This window comes from Peromyscus maniculatus, chromosome 10, assembly GCF_049852395.1.
Source record: "Peromyscus maniculatus bairdii isolate BWxNUB_F1_BW_parent chromosome 10, HU_Pman_BW_mat_3.1, whole genome shotgun sequence".
NCBI classification, from domain to species: Eukaryota; Metazoa; Chordata; class Mammalia; order Rodentia; family Cricetidae; genus Peromyscus; species Peromyscus maniculatus.
Window position 1 is genome coordinate 14,362,326 of NC_134861.1, and position 19,396 is coordinate 14,381,721.

Here is a 19,396-nt window from a genome sequence, read left to right on the forward strand (position 1 = left end):
AAGCTATATGGAGGAGCCTGAAAAAACTAAACAGAACCATAACAACCCATCTACTCTTGAGAATCTAACCAAATAACACACATCAGAGATGCCTGCATATCTGTATCTATTGCTATATTAATCATAATAGCTGGGAAACAGAAACAGACTGGGTGTTCATCAACAGTTAAATGGATAAAGGAAATATAACACACAATGGAATTTTATTTAGTAATGAAAAATGTAATTATGCAATTTAAGGAAAATAGATGTACCCATAAATTATTTAACAAGGTCACTCAGACTCAGAAAGGCAAGTACCACTTTCTTTCTCATATTCATAGCCTATACTGAAATTTTTATATACACATATATGTATATGTACAGGGTAGTTATAGTTCATGAAGCTAACAAGGGGATCATATGGAAAAATGGAGGGCTTAAAGGATAACAGAAGAAAAAAAGGGCAATCAGAAACACATGACAGGAAGATGGGAGGTATAAAAAATGAATTGTGGAAGAGAATAGAAAAAATAAAGCGCAGCTATAAGTGACAAATGCAGCCCTCTCCTGTATATAATTCCAAAGAAAAAAGAAGTAAAATAAGTGCATACAATACTACTATGAGAATTTGGTGGTTTCAGTTGTTAGGCAATAGGAGAAATATAAGCTAAATAGTTAACAATTTTTTATTTAAAAACTATATGTAACACTGTAAAACAGGGTTGGACAGTGCCTAGGTGGGACCATTTCCAAGAGAAACAAGACATAAGCATTCCTCACTCTAATCCTAGTTGCCAGCTGTACTACACAAATATATGCTCCCTTGGTGTTTAAAAATTACACATAAACATTCCTGGTATATACTATGTATATGGTGAATTTTCCCTGTCATTATAATTTTTACAAACCACTTCTCAGGCATAAATATATTTGCTAGCTTATGCAAACATGCTCTTACAGGAAATGCTGAAGTGTATGTATGATAAGATACAGGAAATAACAATATGGAGATAAAATATGACCACTTAAAAATCTAAAATATGACTTGCCTAACCAAAATCATGTCATTTAGAATAACAATGTCTCCCTCTTAGAAATACAGAGGGGCATTTTTGAGTAAGCAAAATGTTGTCAGGAAACCATTAATAAATGGCATGTTGGCTATAAAAACAATAGCATGTATATTTCCTATTGCTACTATAACACACACATTAGTTTAGAGATGACATGTTTATTGTCTTTCAGTTCTGAAGAACACAAATATGAAAGGCTCGGTAAACTAAAATCATGATGTAAGGAGACCACTTATTGAGCACTACATGACTGGAAGATGCTTAAATTGGGCACATGGAACTCCTGTCTCCAATATAAAAGACAGGCACTTGGCCTCTTTGTTACCACATCTCTCTTTCCTGACTTTGTCCCTATACTTCTTTCTATATAACCTTATAGTCAGGCATGGTAGCACACATAGAATCCCAGCACTAAGGATAGAAAGTTGCTCTGAGTTCTGCCCTGCAAGGGCTGGAGTGAGTTGTGTCTCAAAACAACCCCTTACGATTACACTAGGCTCACTCAGTCAGTTCAGCATTGTGACCTGTAAACTCCATCATCAACTTGCCTAAATTTGGAATAACACAGGAGATACACCTCTGGGATGTCTGTAAGGATGTTTCCAGAAGACTTTCACTGAAAACTAAGATCCACCCCAAACGTGGGTGACATCATCTCATGCACTGGGATCCCAGACTAGAAAAGAAATGGGAACAAAGGATATAATATAAAAGAAAAGAATGAGCACAGTATTCATCTCTCTGCTCTGTAAGTCATATTTCCTGCACCATGTCTTCCTGCTGTGATGGTCTAAAGGCCTTTTAAACTAGTATTGAAAATATTCCCTCCTTCCTGAATGGTTCTTGTCAGGTGTTCCTCATAACAGCAAGAAAAATGACTAATATAAGATAGTCCCTCCATGGTAAGAGCCTTAATTTAATTACAGGGTCAAGTCCCTTTCATCATGTATGCTTATACTCACATGCTCTGAAGATAACATGAAGACCTCTTTCCCTGCCATTTTTCAGTCTACTATACAGGGTCCCAGCAGTTTGATTAAACTTGTAAGTAACTGTAGTTTATATTATTCTTTCTCTTATTTCACATCAAATCAGCCCTCTCAATTTTATTCCTCAGTAGAATATTCTAAGATGAGAGATTTATAGTGTGCTTCCTGCCCCTAATAAAGAGATGAGGTGAACCATCAACCATGACACACAGAATTGAAAAGCAATTCAAACTATGATCATTATTATCACTGTGATTTGAAAAAATGGTTCTGTACGGGGCTTTAACTGGCTGACTAAAAGGCTACTTTGGTGACCAGTCTGTCCCCTTGCTGTTAAGACAAACAAAATTTGGGTGAGTAGGAAGTTTTTTAATTAGACTACTAAAAACAGCAAAGTTCTTTTTTTTTTAATCTTGTTAAAAACATAAACTTTTTAAAAAGTCTTTTAAAAAATACCCCCTTAAATTCCTAATAGCAGAAATTAGAAACATCTAGATGTACCTCAACAGAAGAATAAAGAAAATGTGGCACAGTAACATAATGGAGTATTGGCCATTAAAAATGGCATCATGAAATTTGCAGGCTAATGGATTGAACTAGAAAGAAAACAAGCTAAGTGAGGTATCCCAAACCCAGAAAGACAAATATGGTGTGTATTCACTTATAAGTACATAGTAGCTGTTAAGGCAATGATACCCAAGCTACAATCCACAGAACCACAGCGGGTAGAATAAGGGACTAGCAGGAACAGGTTGGTCTTGTTAGGAAAGGGAAATGATATAGATATGGATGGAAGGGAGTGTTGGAATGAGATCAAGTGAGAAGGTGGAGAGGATGCGGGTTGCCAAAGGGACTATGGGGAGAGACAGCTAAAGTTAGGGGCTATTTGAGGGGTAGTATGGAAACCTAACACAGTATAAACTTCCTAAAATATACACATATATGAAAGTGATTTAAATGAAATCACCAAATAACGGAGAGACAGAGTCCCACTGGCTATCTCTTGTCATGAAATGAAGCTTCCAGTACCAGGACTGGATTACATCTGCTTGAGTTGTTCACTGAAGGGGCCCCCATAGGACTCCCAGTACAACCCAGGTTATTTCCAAGACTGTAAGTTGCTCTCCACAAACTGACAGCAAGGCCCCATTCTGAAGACAACACCTACACAACTCTTTGAACATGGTGATGTCAAACCAGTGACTATACATAGCCTTCACCCCTACATTACAGCATCTCTGGTACAGGAAAGTACTCTGCATGCCCTCAAAAGAGAAAATTAAACACCAACCAAGCCACAAACACCATATCTACAATGGTGAACTACCTGCAAAATATGCTGGGGCGATGGTGGCACAAAGCTTGTGGATGTAACCAACCAATAACTGATTTGACGTAAGGACCATAATAGATGATGGAAACCGCATCCACCCAACATTGTTTGTGTGACCAAGAACCTGAGACTAGACAGGACTGAAGGACCTAGGGTAAAACCAAATAATACTAGAGAGAGAGAGAGAGAGAGAAAGAGAGAGAGAGAGAGAGAGAGAACAAAATGACTCCTAATGATATTCTGCTACACTCACTGTTCAGCCATCATTAGAGACACTTTCTCCTGCAGCAGTGCAGCAGTTGGGAACAAATATAGAGAGCCACAGACAAACAATACACAGAGTTGAGAGACCTTGGAACACTCGGCCTGAAATGGGATGTGTCCATCAAATCCCTCCCCTCGGGGCTTAGGGAACCCTGAGGAAGAAGAGTCAGAAGGATTCTAAGAATCAGAGGTTATGGAAGACACCAAGAAAACAAAGCCCTCTAAACCAATGTGAGCAAAGCCCCTAGGGACTCACATCGAAGCAGCATGCACAAGGCCTGCACAGATCTGCACCAGGTCCTTGGTGCTTATATTATGGCTTCCAGTTTAGTATTTTCATGGGACTCCTGGGTGTGTGAACGACTGGGTCTCTGATTCTTGTGCCTTCTCTTGGGCTCTTTTCCTTCTGTTGGTTTGTCTTGTCCAACTTTGATGTGATAGCTTTTGTTTTATTATATATTTTGTTATATTTTTAAATTAATTAATAAAAAAAGAAAGAAGGGAGGGAAGAAAGGAGGGAAGGAATGGAGGAAACCTAGCCACTAGGGTAAAGGATAATGAACTATCATTTATACCTGCTGGGAGAAGGAAAATGAGTCATCTCCAATGGAGTGACACGGGGTATATCAACCACTCCAGGACAATAATTAATGGACTCCATAAGTTCATGTGCTTTTATTTGGTTACAGTTTTGAGGGCTTTGTTTTCATTTTTTGTTTGTTTGTTTGGGGGTAGCGCTTTATTTTGTTTTCTTCATGTGAGGGGTTCTGTTGTACTGGTTATTTTGTTTTTTGAGAAAGAACTTAAGGTAGGATGGGTAGAGGGGGAGAGGGGATCTGGAAGAACTTGGGGGATGAGAAGAATATGATCAAAATATATTTAAATTTAAAAATTGTTTTAAATAATAAAAATATATAAAATAACAAGCCTGTTAAAATGTTTAAGCATTTTAAAACATTAAGATATGTTAAAACATATTAAATTTGCTTCTTACCATAAATAACATACTTCAGTTGAAGATTTTTAACAACTTCTTCCACAGTTGGTTTGTACTCCAGGAAACATGTATAAACCCCACTCATGGTCTCCTCAAAGTTCTGAAATATGAGGCTTCCTGTGGATGTCACTTGTGCAGTGCTGTTTTCTAATAAAGGTATAATATACAGCAACTTAAATAACAACATGGAGACAAAATACCAAACACTTAAAGCAACCTAAAAACCCTCAAAATTTATGTCCACAAAAAGGAGTTACACAAAACTAGTCAATATAATTGATGTTTATTATCAGCGGATGCTAGGATGACGTAAAATCAAATTTCCACCAACCAGAGTTCACCAATTGTGGGACTGAGTCAGTGGTTCTCAACCTGTCAGCTGCAACCCCTTTAAGGATCAAATGACCCTTTCACGGAGTCACATATCAGATATACTGTATATCAGATATTTACATTATGATTCATAACAGTAGCAAAATTACACTTATGAAGTAGCAATGAAAATAAATTTATGGTGGAGAGGGTCACCAAAGTATGAGGAACTATATTAAAGAGTCACAGCATTAAGAAGGTTGAGGACCACTGGTCTAAGTGGTAAGAGACTAAAAATGACATATGGACATAAAGCACTCCTAATATTCTCCTTGCATTGAAAGTAATGCTATCATGTTGTGGAATATTATTTTCACAAGGCAAAAATATGTTACATTTGTTTTATGCTGCAGAATATTACTTTAACTGTGTAAAGATGTATTACTTTTGTTATGCTGCATCTATTTAATTATTTAAAGATGTGTTGCACTGATTTCACCTTGCCTGCCTAAGGCACCTGATTGGTCTAAGAAAAAGCTAAACAGCCAATAGCTACGTAGGAGAGGGATAGGTGGAGCTATAACAGGCAGAAAGAATTAGTAGGAGAAGAAATCTAGGCTCAAAAAGAAAGCAAGAAGAGAAGGAGGAGAGGATGAGGAGAAAGGGAAGGACAGGACCAGGGCAAGAAGCCAGGCTGCTGTCTGTCAGCCAGACAAGAGAAGCAGAGAAATTAAGACATACAGAAATAAAAGTAAAAAGCCCTGAGGCAAAAGGTAGATAAAGAGAAACAGGTTAATTTAAGTTAAAAGAGCTAGCCAGAAATGAGCCTAAGCTAGGCCAAGCATTCCTAACTAATAAGAAGTCTCTGTGTCATGATTTGGGAGCTGGTTGGTACTCCCGAAGAAAAAGCCTGGCACTATCAGAAATATAGTACTATTTATGAAAGTTTATACACAGATATATGCAGTGCATTTATGCATATATAGTACAAACAACATGTATAAACAAAGTACATATTTTATATATTTATTTAACTATACCATAAATAATATTTAGATATTTTAAGGATGAGTTATAGAGTCTTCCAATCTGCACATGAAATTATGTACCAAAAACAAAGTATATTACAGTATAACCATTAACAGCTAAGATTTCTTTTTTTAATAAATATTTTTATATTATAATTATTTTAATTTTACATATCAGCCATGGATTCCCCTGTCCTCCCTCCTCCCACCCCCTAGCCTTCCCCGCCCCCATCCACCCTCCATTCCCACCTCCTCCAAGGCAAGGTCTCCCCTGGGGAGGCAGCCCAGCCTGGTAGATTCAGTTGAGACAGGTCCTGTCCCCTCCTCCCTGCACCAAGGCTGAGCAAAGTGTCTCAGCATAGGCCCTAGGTTCCAAAAAGCCAGCTAATGCACCAAGGACAGGTCCCAGTCCCACTGCCTGGGAGCCTCCTAAACAGTTTAGGCTCATCAACTGTCTCGCTTATCCAGAGGGCCTGGTCCAGTTCCATGGGGGCTCCTTAGCTATTGGTTCACACAGTTCATGTGTTTCCGCTAGTTTGGCTATTTGTCCCTGTGCTTTTTCCAATCATGGTCTCAATATCTCTTGCTTATATAATCCCTCCTCTCTCTTGCTGGTTGGACTCCTGGAGTTCCACCTGGGGTTTGGCCATGGATCTCTGCATCTGCTTCCACCAGTCATTGGATAAGAATTCTACCATGACAGTTAGGGTGTTTGGCCATCCAATCACCAGAGTAGGTCCTCTCCGGCACTCTCTTGACCATTGTCAGTAGTCTATTGTGGAGGTATCTTTGTGGATTTCTGGGGACCTCACTAGCACTTTGTTTCTTCCTATTCCCATGGGGTCTTCACTTATCATGATCTCTCTTTCCTTGTTCTCCCACTCTGTTCCTGATCCAGCTGGGACTTCCCGCTCCCCTAAGCTCGCTTTCCCCTGACCCTTGCTCTTCATTACACCCCCTTACCCCCAGTTTGCTCATGTAGATCTCATCCATTTCTCTGTCATTGGGTGATCCCTGTGTCTTTCTTAGTGTCCTCTTTACTAGGTAGCCTCCCTGGAGTTGTGAGTTGCAGTCTGGTTATCCTTTGCTTTACATCTAGTATCCACTTATGAGTGAGTACATATCATGTTTGTCTTTCTGAGTCTGGGTTACCTCACTCAGGATGACTTTCTCTAGTTCCATCCATTTGCCTGCAAATCTCATGATGTCATTGTTTTTCTCTGCTGAGTAGTACACCACTGTGTATATGTACCATATTTTCTTTATCCATTCTTCAGTTGAAGGGCATCTAGGTTGTTTCCAGGTTCTGGCTATTACAAACAATGCTGATATGAACATAGTTGAGCATGTGCCCCTGTGGTATGATTGAGCACTCCTTGGGTATATGCCCAAGAGTGGTAGAGCTGGGTCTTGGACGAGATTGATTCCCAATTTTCTAAGAAAGCACCATATTGATTTCCACAGTGACTGTACAAGCTTGCATTCCCACCAACAGTGGAGGAGTGTTCCCCTTGCTCCACATCCTCTCCAACATAAGCTGTTCTCAATGTTTTTTATCTTAGCCATTCTGACAGGTGTAAGGTGGTATCTCAGAGTCATTTTGATTTGCATTTCCCTGATGCTTAAGGATATTGAGCAATGTCTTTCAGCCATTTAAGCTTCCTCTGTTGAGAATTCTCTGTTTAGCTCTATAGCCCATTTCTTAATTGGACTGTTGGACATTTTGATGTCTAATTTCTTGAGTTCTTTATCTATTCTGGATATCAGCCCTCTGTCAGATATGGGGTTGGTGAAGATCTTTTCTGAATCTGGAGGCTGTCGTTTTCTCTTATTGACTGTGTCCTTTGCCCTACATAAGTTTCTCAGTTTCAAGAGGTCCCATTTATTAATTGTTTCTCTCAGTGTCTGTGCTACTGGTGTTATATTTAGGAAGTGATCTCCAGTGCCATTGCATTCAAGGCTACTTCCTACTTTCTCTTCAATCAGGTTTAGAGTAACTGGAATTATGTTGGATTTCTTATCACTACACAGAATGGTACACAAAACAATGAGTTGTTTCAAACACTGAGGGTTACAGAAGTAGGTAAATAGAAAATTAGATTATTGGACTTGTCAATCAATCATAGTTCTGCTGTGTTAGGAAAAAGAATGGAATGTAAGCTCCCTCTTTGCTTCAGTATAAGTATTATATTGGAAGAAAACTATGTTGTCAAATGGAGAGTAAACCAATTCTTGAGATATTAAGATACAGATGTGAAGGCTCTATTCTCTCTCATAAATTGTACAACCATGGGTAACCACTTCATCTTCTGAAGTCCAGTTCATTTGTGAAGAATGACAAGATATAGCTGCCTAACTCACAGGGTTGTTAAATTCAGCAAATATAATAAATCATTAAACAGACAGGTTGTTATTCTGAAAGTTCATAATTACAGTTTTGTGTCATAAAGCTTTCAGATACTAACATTTTCTTAATTAATAACTGAATACCCCATTCATTAGAATTGAAAGTATTATCTCAGGAAATGACTGCATATCTTTTTTTCCATTTTAAGTAAATGATTTAATACTTATATATTTTTAAAAATAGTTCTTCAAACTAAAGGAAAATGCCAGAATGCTCTTAGTGCTGACATTTTTATTATATGAAAAGCCCTGCTGCATATTTTGAAGGAGAAATGAATAGACAGATATACCCACCCTCAAGGACTTTACATAGAGAATTATGCCTTGAGATCTCCATTTATATATCCTGGATGAAGCTGAAAAATGTAATATAAAAGAATATATTTGTTTTAATGCCTAATTGTTCATGAATATCTTCTGATGAAAGATTACATATTTATCTTAACATGCTATTCTTAAAGATATCAATAATTTAAGTGGTTACTATATATTTCAGAAAGCATAGTATTATAATATTTTTTAATTTAATATCATATCATCAATGAAGTTATGTATTCCTTAGTAATAATCCAAAATGAAATTTTCCTACACCAGAAGTGTCAATAAATATATGAACATACATATGTATATATGCACTGTATTTGGTACAGATGATATAAGAAAGTATAAGAACTCACATTACAACAGCTATTTAGTAAACAACCCTTGTTTTACATCCTATTCTATAAAGAAAATCTGTCTGTTAATGAGTAAATTCTAATAGCCCTCCTTCTAGGCACATTTCATATGCAGAATGTAAGCTTACTGAAATATATAGCTATTTTATATAACATAAATATTATTTTATGGTAAATAAATATATAACAAAATTATACATTTTGTATATACATATATATGTTATATATAATATGTGTATGCAAATTGTATGTATGTGTGCATATTCACATATATATGTGTGCTATATTTTCATAGCATCTCTTTCAATGTCAGAAGCATAACACAGCAATGCTAAACTAGAAAGCCAGAAAACAGAACAGCATACAATCTATAACAGATTGCACTCGGGCTACTTTTAAGTTTTGAAGAAATATTTTGAAAACACAGGCAGAGAATTTCATACTCAATATATATATCATCCCTATAATATCAGTGATCATTCACAGATCCTTAAGTGATTAAGTTTAAGTGGAAATTCACAAAGTCAATAGCTATGTATTTCACACAGAAAATATAGGTTTAAATATAAGAAATAACACAACACAGATATTTATTAATCATTTCATTTAAATTGGTCCTTATTCCTTCCTAGATTTGTTATCCAAACACCCAGAGTTTGACTACATCTTTAAAAGGCCATGCATTAGAGCTGCTAAAATTGTAAAATAAAATTTCACTGCAACTTAGTTTATTATTTTAAATATGTTTATACTTATGAGTTGGCTTAAATATGGACAAAAAATATAAGGGGGAAATTTAGTACTATTATTCTGCTAAACGAACATAGCAATAAAATTGCTCCTAAGGACATATTGCTATACCCATAGATCAGTGCATACATCAACCCTCATTAAAAAAAAAAAACCTTCTTACAGTAGATGGTAATTAACACGGTGACCTTCAATTGGACAATATGCAGAGAGTCAAGAGAGTTTGGAGCACTCAGACCTAAATGGGTCGTCTCTATCAAACCCCCACCTTAAGGCTCAGGTTCGCACGTGAAAGATAATGGGAAAATACTGTAAGAGCCAGAGGTGGTGGATGGCTCTAAGTAAACAGTGTCTTCCAGATACAACAAGGTAGAAACACATATGAATTCAGAGACTATGATAGCATGCATAAGACCTGAACAAGTTCAAGCCAGACAAACTCGCAGTGCAGAGAAGGAAAAGAGGGCACAAAGTTCCACCCCTAACCAAGAAACTACTTGCAATTGATACCTGCTATGAGATGCAAAATCAGTTTTCTCCAAAGGAGTGACACTGAACATATCAATCACACTCCAGGGTAGACCCCATGCTCACGAGTAGCTGGCCAACACAAAACAGAATCCATGTTTTTGTGTACCTTTTTTGTTTTGTATTGCGCTTTTTGTTTGTTTGTTTGTTTGTTTGTCTTTTCACTTTTTTCTAAAAATTGGTAAAAGAAGATCTTAAGTGTTCTCACTAGGGAAAAACAGTAATCATATGAAATGTCTAAGTAATAGTTAGATTGTGGTCATTATATACCTGTATAAATGCCAAGCTTTACTCCTTAAATACATACAACTTCTATTTACAATATATGTCTGCAGAAAGCTGGAAGGGGAAGGAAAATGTGAAAACATTCACAACAGTAAAGCTAAAATGTAAACTTTCAGAATGTATATATATATATATATATATATGTGTGTGTGTGTGTGTGTGTGTGTGTGTGTGTGTGTGTAGGTATATGGCAAAATCATAAAGAAACACAAGAGAACAGAACTAAATATTCAGGATGGTATTTACTGGAGGGGCTTGAGGACAAGTTGCTAAGAAGTTTTAAAATAGCTTACTTAAAGGTGTCTTGGTAATAGTGTATCTTAGCTGTACAGACAGCTTAAGAATGTTAGTCTTATCATGCTTCAAAATGAGCATATATCTCTTCAGGAGACATTCCATCATAAAAAACATTATGATGCAGTAAAATATATGATTTCCTTGCATATGTGCATGTGTAAATGCATGAGCTTGTGAAAGCCACAGTTCAATACCGGCATCCTCCTCTGTTGCTCTGTACCTTATTTTTCTTTATTAAATTTATACTTTGATAGTTTCATACATGTATATGGTGTTTTCTGATTGTTTTCACCCTCTGCCATTTCTTTTTTTTTATTTTATAATTTAATTTAATTTCACATATCAGCCAGAGTCCTCTGTCCTCCCCCTCCCGCAACCCCCCACCTTCCCCCCAGCCCAACCCCCATCCCCATCTCCTCTTCTTAAATTTCTCCTACCTCGTCCTAAGTCTCCTCTCTAAAAGACCTTTTCTCACATTTAAGTCTTTTGTTTTGTGACTTACTGAATTTAACCTGTTTGGTGAGTATGTATGGCTGCAGAACTAACCAATAGATCAGTGCTTTCACAACTGAAGACAGTGACTTCCTGACCAGAGGACCTATCCACCCTACTTTTATTTGTTTGCATTTATTATTATTTGTATGAATGTTTCCACCCATGTGCAAGCACAGACCATGACACAAATGTGGAGGTCACAGGACAACCTGCAGGAGGTGACTCTCTCTTGCCACTATATGGAACCTGAGAAATAAACACAGTCCACTGAACTTGGCAAGTGCCTTAACCTAGTAATACAGCAGACAGCTTGCTAGCCCTTACCTTACTTTTTGAGACAAAGTCCTTTACTGGATGTGGAGCTCATCATTTTGGCTAGGCTGGCTAGACAGTGAACCCTGGATCAACCTGACCCTGCATCTCTGCAGTGCTGAAGTTATAGGTAAATGCCACCTTTCCTTGTTTTTAATTGGGTGCTGGAGATAGGGACTCAGATCCTCATGCTTAGTCCACAAGTGATTCAATCAAACTCTGAGAAAATCATACCTTATCAATAAGCTTTAAAACTAACAGATGATATATTGTCAAAAATTTAAATAAATCAAGTATGAATTCAGAATATCAGAATATCCTAGAAAGTGTGTGTGTGTGTGTGTGTGTGTGTGTGTGTGTGTGTGTGTGTGTGTGTGTGTGTGTGTGTAAAAATGCAGTACTGATTTGATTTTATTTTTCCCTGGAAAATTATATTTCTGAATACTTATTTTTTATTATGAAAAGAAAAAAAGGAGTCTTCCCAACTTAAAGGAGTAACTGAACTACATACTACAGTGCAATATAAACTACAAAACCTTGTAAGCCCATCTTAAAGAAGAAATGCTCCAGATTTCCACCTCCAAATCAAAAATACAAAACCTACAACAGGAAAACTCAATGTTTGGGTGTTTATTTTTCAAATGACAAAGCTTCAGAATCAATGCAGAACATAAAGTATTTGTATTATAGCATATGCTGCTGCTACTAGAGAACAATAAAAACAGATTTGATTATAATTCCAATATGAAGCTGGGTGGTGGTGGCACATGCCTTTAATCCCAACACTCAGGAGGCAGAGGCAGGCAGACCTCTGTGAGTTCAAGGCCAGCCTGGTCTACATAGTGAGTTCCAGAAAAGGCTCAAAGCTACACAGAGAAACCCTGTCTTGAAAAACCAAATAATAATAATAATAATAATAATTCCAATATGAGATGTCTTTACATGAGAATTATCATGTAAGCTACCCAGCCCCTTGAGATTTCTTTATGAGCCCTCTGTAGACATGAACATGCAGCACAGCTGTCCCTATGTCACTAAAGTGAGGTATAGATTACATGAGATCTTTGGCAAGTCTTTGTGTAAACACACTTCCCTCAGTTCAAATAAAACATCAAGCCTGTACCCTTTAATCCTCGGTACTGTCTCAAAATACCAGTGAGATCTTATAAAAGAAACAAAAGGAAAGGTGATAAAGTTCCTTTGAGGATATGCAAAAATGACTGGGTCCTCCATCAAATAGACCTTTAGTATGAACATTCACTAGTTTTCACTAGATGCAAAAAAAAAAAAAAATTCAAACCAGCTAAACTTTACAAGTTTGAAAGCAAACCATAAATTAAGTCAGTTATCAAATGCAAGATTTAGAGCAAAGATAAAATACAGTCTACAATAAAATAGGTGCATAAGCAAAGGAATAGTAATGAAATCAGAAACAAACTGATTTCCATATAAAATGATAACTTTTGGAATAGAGATGCTTCTAGAACTCTTGAAACAGTTGAATTTTTTACTGCCTTTATCCTTAATAAAGACAATAGGAAATGTTCATGCTATCAACATTGCTATATCAACTCCACAAGACTACAAAGAAAATATTTGAATAAGTGATAAATGCATTAGATACAATTATTCTTTTAAGTATAAGTAAATCTGAGATATGTCTATTTAATTATGATAACTAAAATAAAATCCTACCTGAAACAATTTTTCCTTTTGGCCCATGCCATTGGAATGATGGGTCTACCAGTTCAGTGTTTCTCAGCTGTTGGGTTACACATAGCACATGCGGACTCTTTTGATGGAGCATGACATATACACTCACTGAAAATACAATATTAAAATGTTCCAATAATATTTTATGCTCTTTATTTATCTAATAATACCTATTGCTATTACTTGATGATAATTTAATATCACTATCTCCATGTAATTACATTAAGAAGTATACAGTTTATTTGACTCTGTGTGTACATTTAGTTACACATGTGTGAGGGTATGTCCTAAACATGAATGTAATGCATTGGTCCTTTGTTTCAGAGCTCACATACATTGACCCAGTTTGCCCTCAGAGTATATAACTATAGCGACAGTATTAAGAAAATTCTCTAGCTGGACTTCATATGTTTTGCAAAGACATCAAACATGAACATGGTGCATATATACATTTAGATGAGAAAACCAATATATTACTTACAATAATATAGCACAGTATATTGGATACAAATAATAATGTGATTAAAAAGTTGGTAAGTATATACAATGGTTGATTTTTAAACATGTATTTGTCAGACTCTGCTTAAAATAACCATGCTAAACAAAACAAAGATGGTTTAGGAGATTCAGAAGGAGCACAGTCAAAGATTCAGTTGTTCTGAATGTTCTCAGAACAAAGCTTTCAAGAACTAAGCTTTACCAATAACGCATCAGCAACTACTTGCCAACGCTTCTCTGATTCACCATAGACAAGATTTGTTGTGAATGAGTAAAATAAAAATTATTTTTGGTAAACAAAATTCTTAACATTAAAAAGCCTTTATATTTTACAAAAAAAACATGTTTGAGATATTCATAGCCTTACATTGGTTATGAAAGCTTGTCTCTACATTTGGTTGTTTTTATCATGAGTTTTCTATCGTGAGATAGAAAAATAACAATTTTTTTCTACCCCATGATAATGTTTTTCTTCTTCTTCAATATTTTGTTTAAATGGTTGATGTTCATCTATCAATATGCTGTCTTCCTATTATAAGTCTGATTGATTGTGTATTTACTTAATAATTATTGGATCCAATTTGTAAACATTTTCTTAGAATCCAAACCACTATGTTTAGAAATATAACCATGTATAATTTTCTTAATTACCCTTTTTTCTTTTTTCCAATTTAAAGCATTTACTATCACTAAATATTTAACATTCAACATTGTAGTATTATAAATAAGCTAATCATTTAAGATCATAATGCCATATGAAAAGAACTTGGTACGTTTCCTCCTATAACCTGTCTCTGTAAGAATGTTTTCCCAGGTCTTTTCTTTTGCATTTGGCAAGGGAGAGAGCAGGAAAATGCATTATGAACTATACTAAGGCTAACTTTAATAGCTACAAGTCTAATAAATAATTTAATAAAATCTAGTTTAGAAATTTTCCAGCTAATTTTATATAACATATAAAATTACTCAGTGTAAGTTAAGTTTTGACTCTATTCATAACCCCTTTCTTTACTTTCATGATTTTCTTAAGAAATTTGCCAAAAACTATCCATTATATGTTCCAAAGGCAGCTTCTAACTCCATTCAATGTTCTATTGCTCTTGCATGGTCTCATTCAACAACCCCTGCTCTTCTCTTATTTCTATTCTACTGTTCTTAGTTTAAGGCTCTTTCCATCCTCTCTAATAAATATTCACACATCTTCATGCCTTGGCATGACTCACACCTCACAGCTCCCACCTTCTTTGAGCTAGTTCTTGCCTGTATCTCCCTACCCCTTTCCATATCATGTATCCTTTCCTTACCACAGAAGTCCTCAGGGTCACCCCTTTCCGATCTTAGTCTAGCAACTACCTAGTTTCTCTTAACTTTGGAAGGTGAGTGCAAGTCTATTCTTCTGCTCTGCCTTCTTTGACAGGACCTGATGCCAACACTCTGATTTTCCTGTAAGCCTCCTACTAATTCTTGTGATTTCCATCCCAGTAACTTCAACTGAGTTCAGGAGTTTCTCAGCACTATCAACCAACCAAAATAAATATTCCAGGACATCAACAATCAAAATTAACATAACATTTTCAAAGTAAACAGATGTTAGCTACTAAAAAAACAGGAACTCTGTGAAGAACATATTCAGACTCCAGGAAAAAAGTATAGTCAGAAGATACTGTTACAATCATGGGAATATACAGGCTCATTTTTTTCTGGAACACTTTAGTAATAATTTAGAAAAACACTCCCAACAAGCTGGTCATTCATGGTTGTGTTTTATTTCATAAAAATTTATTCAACATTTATTTCATGGAGATACACAGAAAATAATGTAGGAGTGAAGATACCCACATTTCTTATTTTTTCATCAGTTCACGTTGTTATACACACACCTCTCCAAAGTTATTAATAATAACTGATCAACACTTGCCAATTTAATCCTATGTGACATTTGAAGTAAAGGCTCCAAAGATTTCCTTTTTCTTTGTAACTATACTCAAATGCAAACTTTATTTTTGTATCAGAGCCTATTGACAATAAGACATGATACCTTGTGGAACAGTTAGTTCTCTGTCATGTGAAGACAGACAATATGGTCTCTGGTCTTTCAAATACAGAAGTGTGTTGAATAGTAAAGAATGTTACTTGTACAAGTCCAAACCTAATATCATGTAAAGGCTAACAGCTTTTCCAATAGTAAAAAGCTCTTCCATAGCTAGAAAGAGAACATGTCACACCTGATGGGTCCCAAAAGTGAATGGAGTACAGTTATAATGTTTAAATACAATTCATTACCATACTTGGAATATAACCAACACAGTTGCAAGCAACATAGCAGAAGTGTTTGTTTTAAGAATCTTTTAAATACTGACTTTTTTTTTGTGTGTGTGTGTGTGTAAAATAAGTCTAATTAAGGAAAACTTAAGAAAGAAATGTGGTGATATTTTATTTGTATTCTATTTGTATGTTGATAAATAAAGTTTGCCTGGAGATCAGAGGACATAGCCAGCCATAAACAAAAGTCAGACAGTGGTAGAACACACCCTTAATCCAATAACATGGCAAGCAGAGTCTCGGTGTGCTCAAGGACACACTAGAGAACAACCAAGCATGGTGACACACGCCTTTCATCCTAGTACCATCCATAGAGACCCGGAGATCTGTACAGACAGGCAGTGACAAGGAAGTGAGGTAGCTGGGCTAAGAGCCAATGAGAAGACAGAACAACAAGCCAATAAAGGCACAGGTTAGACAGGAAGAAGCTCTCTCTCTAGGGAAGCTACAGCAGCATGTTGAGCTAAGGTTAGCTGGTAGCTCTCACTATTTCTCTGATCTCTACGGCTTTCACACCTGTATTTTGGGCTCTGTGTTTCTTATTTAATAAGACTTTAGAAATTTGTCTACAAAGAACAATGAAAATTATTGAAATAAAGAAGCTGGGAGTAGATATACCTCAATATCCAGTTATACCACTCTTGGACACATATCCAAAGGACCCTTTATCCTACCATGGAGACACTTGCTCAACCATGTTCATTACTGCTCTATTCATAATAGCCAGAAATGGTAAACAGTCTAGATATCCATCAATGAATGAACAGATCAAGAAAATATGGTACATTTTACACAATGGAATATTACTCAGCTGTTAAAAGAAACAAAAACATGAAATTTGCAGGTAAATGGATGAGGCTAGGGGAAAAATATCACCCTGAGTAAAAGTACCCTAGACCTAAAAAAACAAATATTGTACGTATTCTCTTATATGTAGATGCCGTCTGTTAAGTCTTTGAAAAACAAGCTACAATATGTATTACCACAGAGGTTAGTATCAAGTAAGGAACTGGAGGGGGTGGGAAAAAAGAAAGGAAATAGTAAGGGGGAATAGAATATATAATTAATATATAATTATAGATGGATATATGGGAGGCATAAACAGAGAGGGGAGGGAATAAGGGATAATAGAGGAAATATGAGGAGGGACAGCTAAAATTAAAGGCCATTTGAAAGTTCATATAGAAATCTACTACAGTAGAAGCTTCTTAAAATATATACATATATGAAAAAAAACTAAATGGAATCACCAAATAACAGGAGAGAAAAAGCCTGAACTAGACATCTCTCACCACCAAATAAGACATCCAGGGCCAGGAATGGATTACATCTAGTTGAGTTGTTGGTCAAAAGGGCCCCATGGAAACCTCCAAACAGCCCAGACTGTCTTCCCAAGTCTTTAGTTGCTCTCTACAACTACTAATGGCAAAGCACTACTGATGAAGATAACACCTAAGTAATTCATTAAACATGGAGAAGTCGGCCTGCTGCCTACCTGGAACCTTCACTCTTACTAACTAGTGAAAGGTACTCTGCATGCTACCAGAGGAGAAAGCTAACTACCAACCCATCCGGGACCCCTGCAATCTACAATGGTAAGCTGCCTGCATGATACACTGGTGCAATAGCACCACAAACGCCAAGAGTAACCAACCACTATCTGATTAGATTTAAGAACCAATCCATGTGATGGAACCCATGCCCAACACTATTCAAGAACTTGAGACTGAACAAGCAATGCATCTAGGAGAAGACCAGATACTATTGTTCTGCTAAAGGAATATAGCAATGAAATGACTCCTAATAACATTCCACTATACTTAAAGATCAGTTCCTTACTCAGCCATCATCAGAGAAGCTTCCTTCTGCAACAGATGGGAACAAATATAAAGACCCACAACTAGACAATGTACAAATAGGGAGAGACCTTGAAACACTTAGTCCTAAATGGAATGTCTCCATCAAGTTCCTCTTCTCAGGGCTCAGTGAACCCTGCAGAAGAGGACTGACAAAGATTACAAGAGCTAGTAAAGATGGAAGACACCATCAAAACAAGGCATTCTAAACACAACAGGACTGACACACGTATGAACTCAGTGAGAGTGTGTCAGCATGCACAGGGCCTGCATCTAAGCCAGATGAGGTTCCAGCACTGAGCAGACACAAGCCCATATCCCTAACCTAGACGCTATCTCCAATTAACAACTGCTCACAAAGGAAAATTCTTTTTCTCCAATCGAGTCTCACTGGATTTACAAACCACACTTAAGGTCAAGCCCTATATCCAGCAGTAGATGTCAACACAAAAAGTTCTCAGTGGTATCTCTGGAGGTTTTTTGTCTCATAATTCTTTGTCTGGGCATTGTTTTGTTTTATCTTGCTTTTTAGTGTTTGTTTTTGTTTTACCTTACAAATCTTATATTTTGTATTTTTGTGGGATTTTTCTATGTGCAAGTGTGTGTGTCTCTGTATTTGTATATATTTCTTGTGTTTTTTTCCTTGGGTCCATTTTTTTGGTCTGTTCTATTCTGGTTTCTTTGCTGTTTGTCTTTTAGTTACCTGTTTTCTTTGCGCCACCACCACCTGGCTAGTTGTCTGTTTTCTAATGAGAGAGTGGGAAGAGTGGATTTGGGTGAGTGCAGAGTTGGGGGGGGGGATCTGAGAGTACTTGGGGAGAGAAAACTGAATCATAAAAATATATTTTTTTCAACAGAAATTAAAATTATAAAAAAGTTATACCAAATTGGGTAGCAGTGGCACACACCTTTAATCCCAGCACTCGGGAGGCAGAGCCAGGTGGATTTCTGTGAGTTCGAGGCCAGCCTGGTCTACAGAGCAAGATCCAGGACAGGCACCAAAAGTACACAGAGAAACCCTGTCTCAAATAACAAGGAAAAAAAGTTATAACAAATAAAGCACAGTATGTAAGAACAGATGTATGAACAAATCAGTGAGTCTAGAGAAAAATGGATATATGATGAAAACAGTATCTTTAGTTGCTAGGGGAAAAGAAGAGACATCACTATTAATTATGATCAAAAATTTAACTCAATATATAGGCAAAGCTGAAATTACATTTATACTTTATATACAAAAGTAAATTTCAGGTATACTATTGTCTAAAAGTCAAATCAT

At 36.4% G+C, this 19,396-nt stretch overlaps 1 protein-coding gene and 1 non-coding gene across 4 annotated transcripts in view; both read right to left on the minus strand.

Moving 5' to 3' along the window:
- Positions 1-19,396, minus strand: part of Zpbp (zona pellucida binding protein) — a 164,804-nt gene that overhangs the window by 86,411 nt on the left and 58,997 nt on the right. For 2 of the 3 annotated variants that reach the window (XM_042285613.2, XM_076545966.1), the window contains exons 3-4: positions 13,424-13,549; positions 4,636-4,785 (exon numbers count right to left, since the gene is read on the minus strand). In XM_042285613.2, coding sequence (XP_042141547.1) covers positions 4,636-4,785; positions 13,424-13,549 — 276 coding nt within the window. The remainder of the gene's footprint in view (positions 1-4,635; positions 4,786-13,423; positions 13,550-19,396) is intronic. The other variant, XM_076545967.1, reaches the window with a different exon arrangement.
- On the minus strand, positions 16,064-16,190 carry LOC121821035 (small nucleolar RNA SNORA24). The gene has a single exon (XR_006061738.1). It is a non-coding gene; the product is annotated as a small nucleolar RNA SNORA24 (small nucleolar RNA).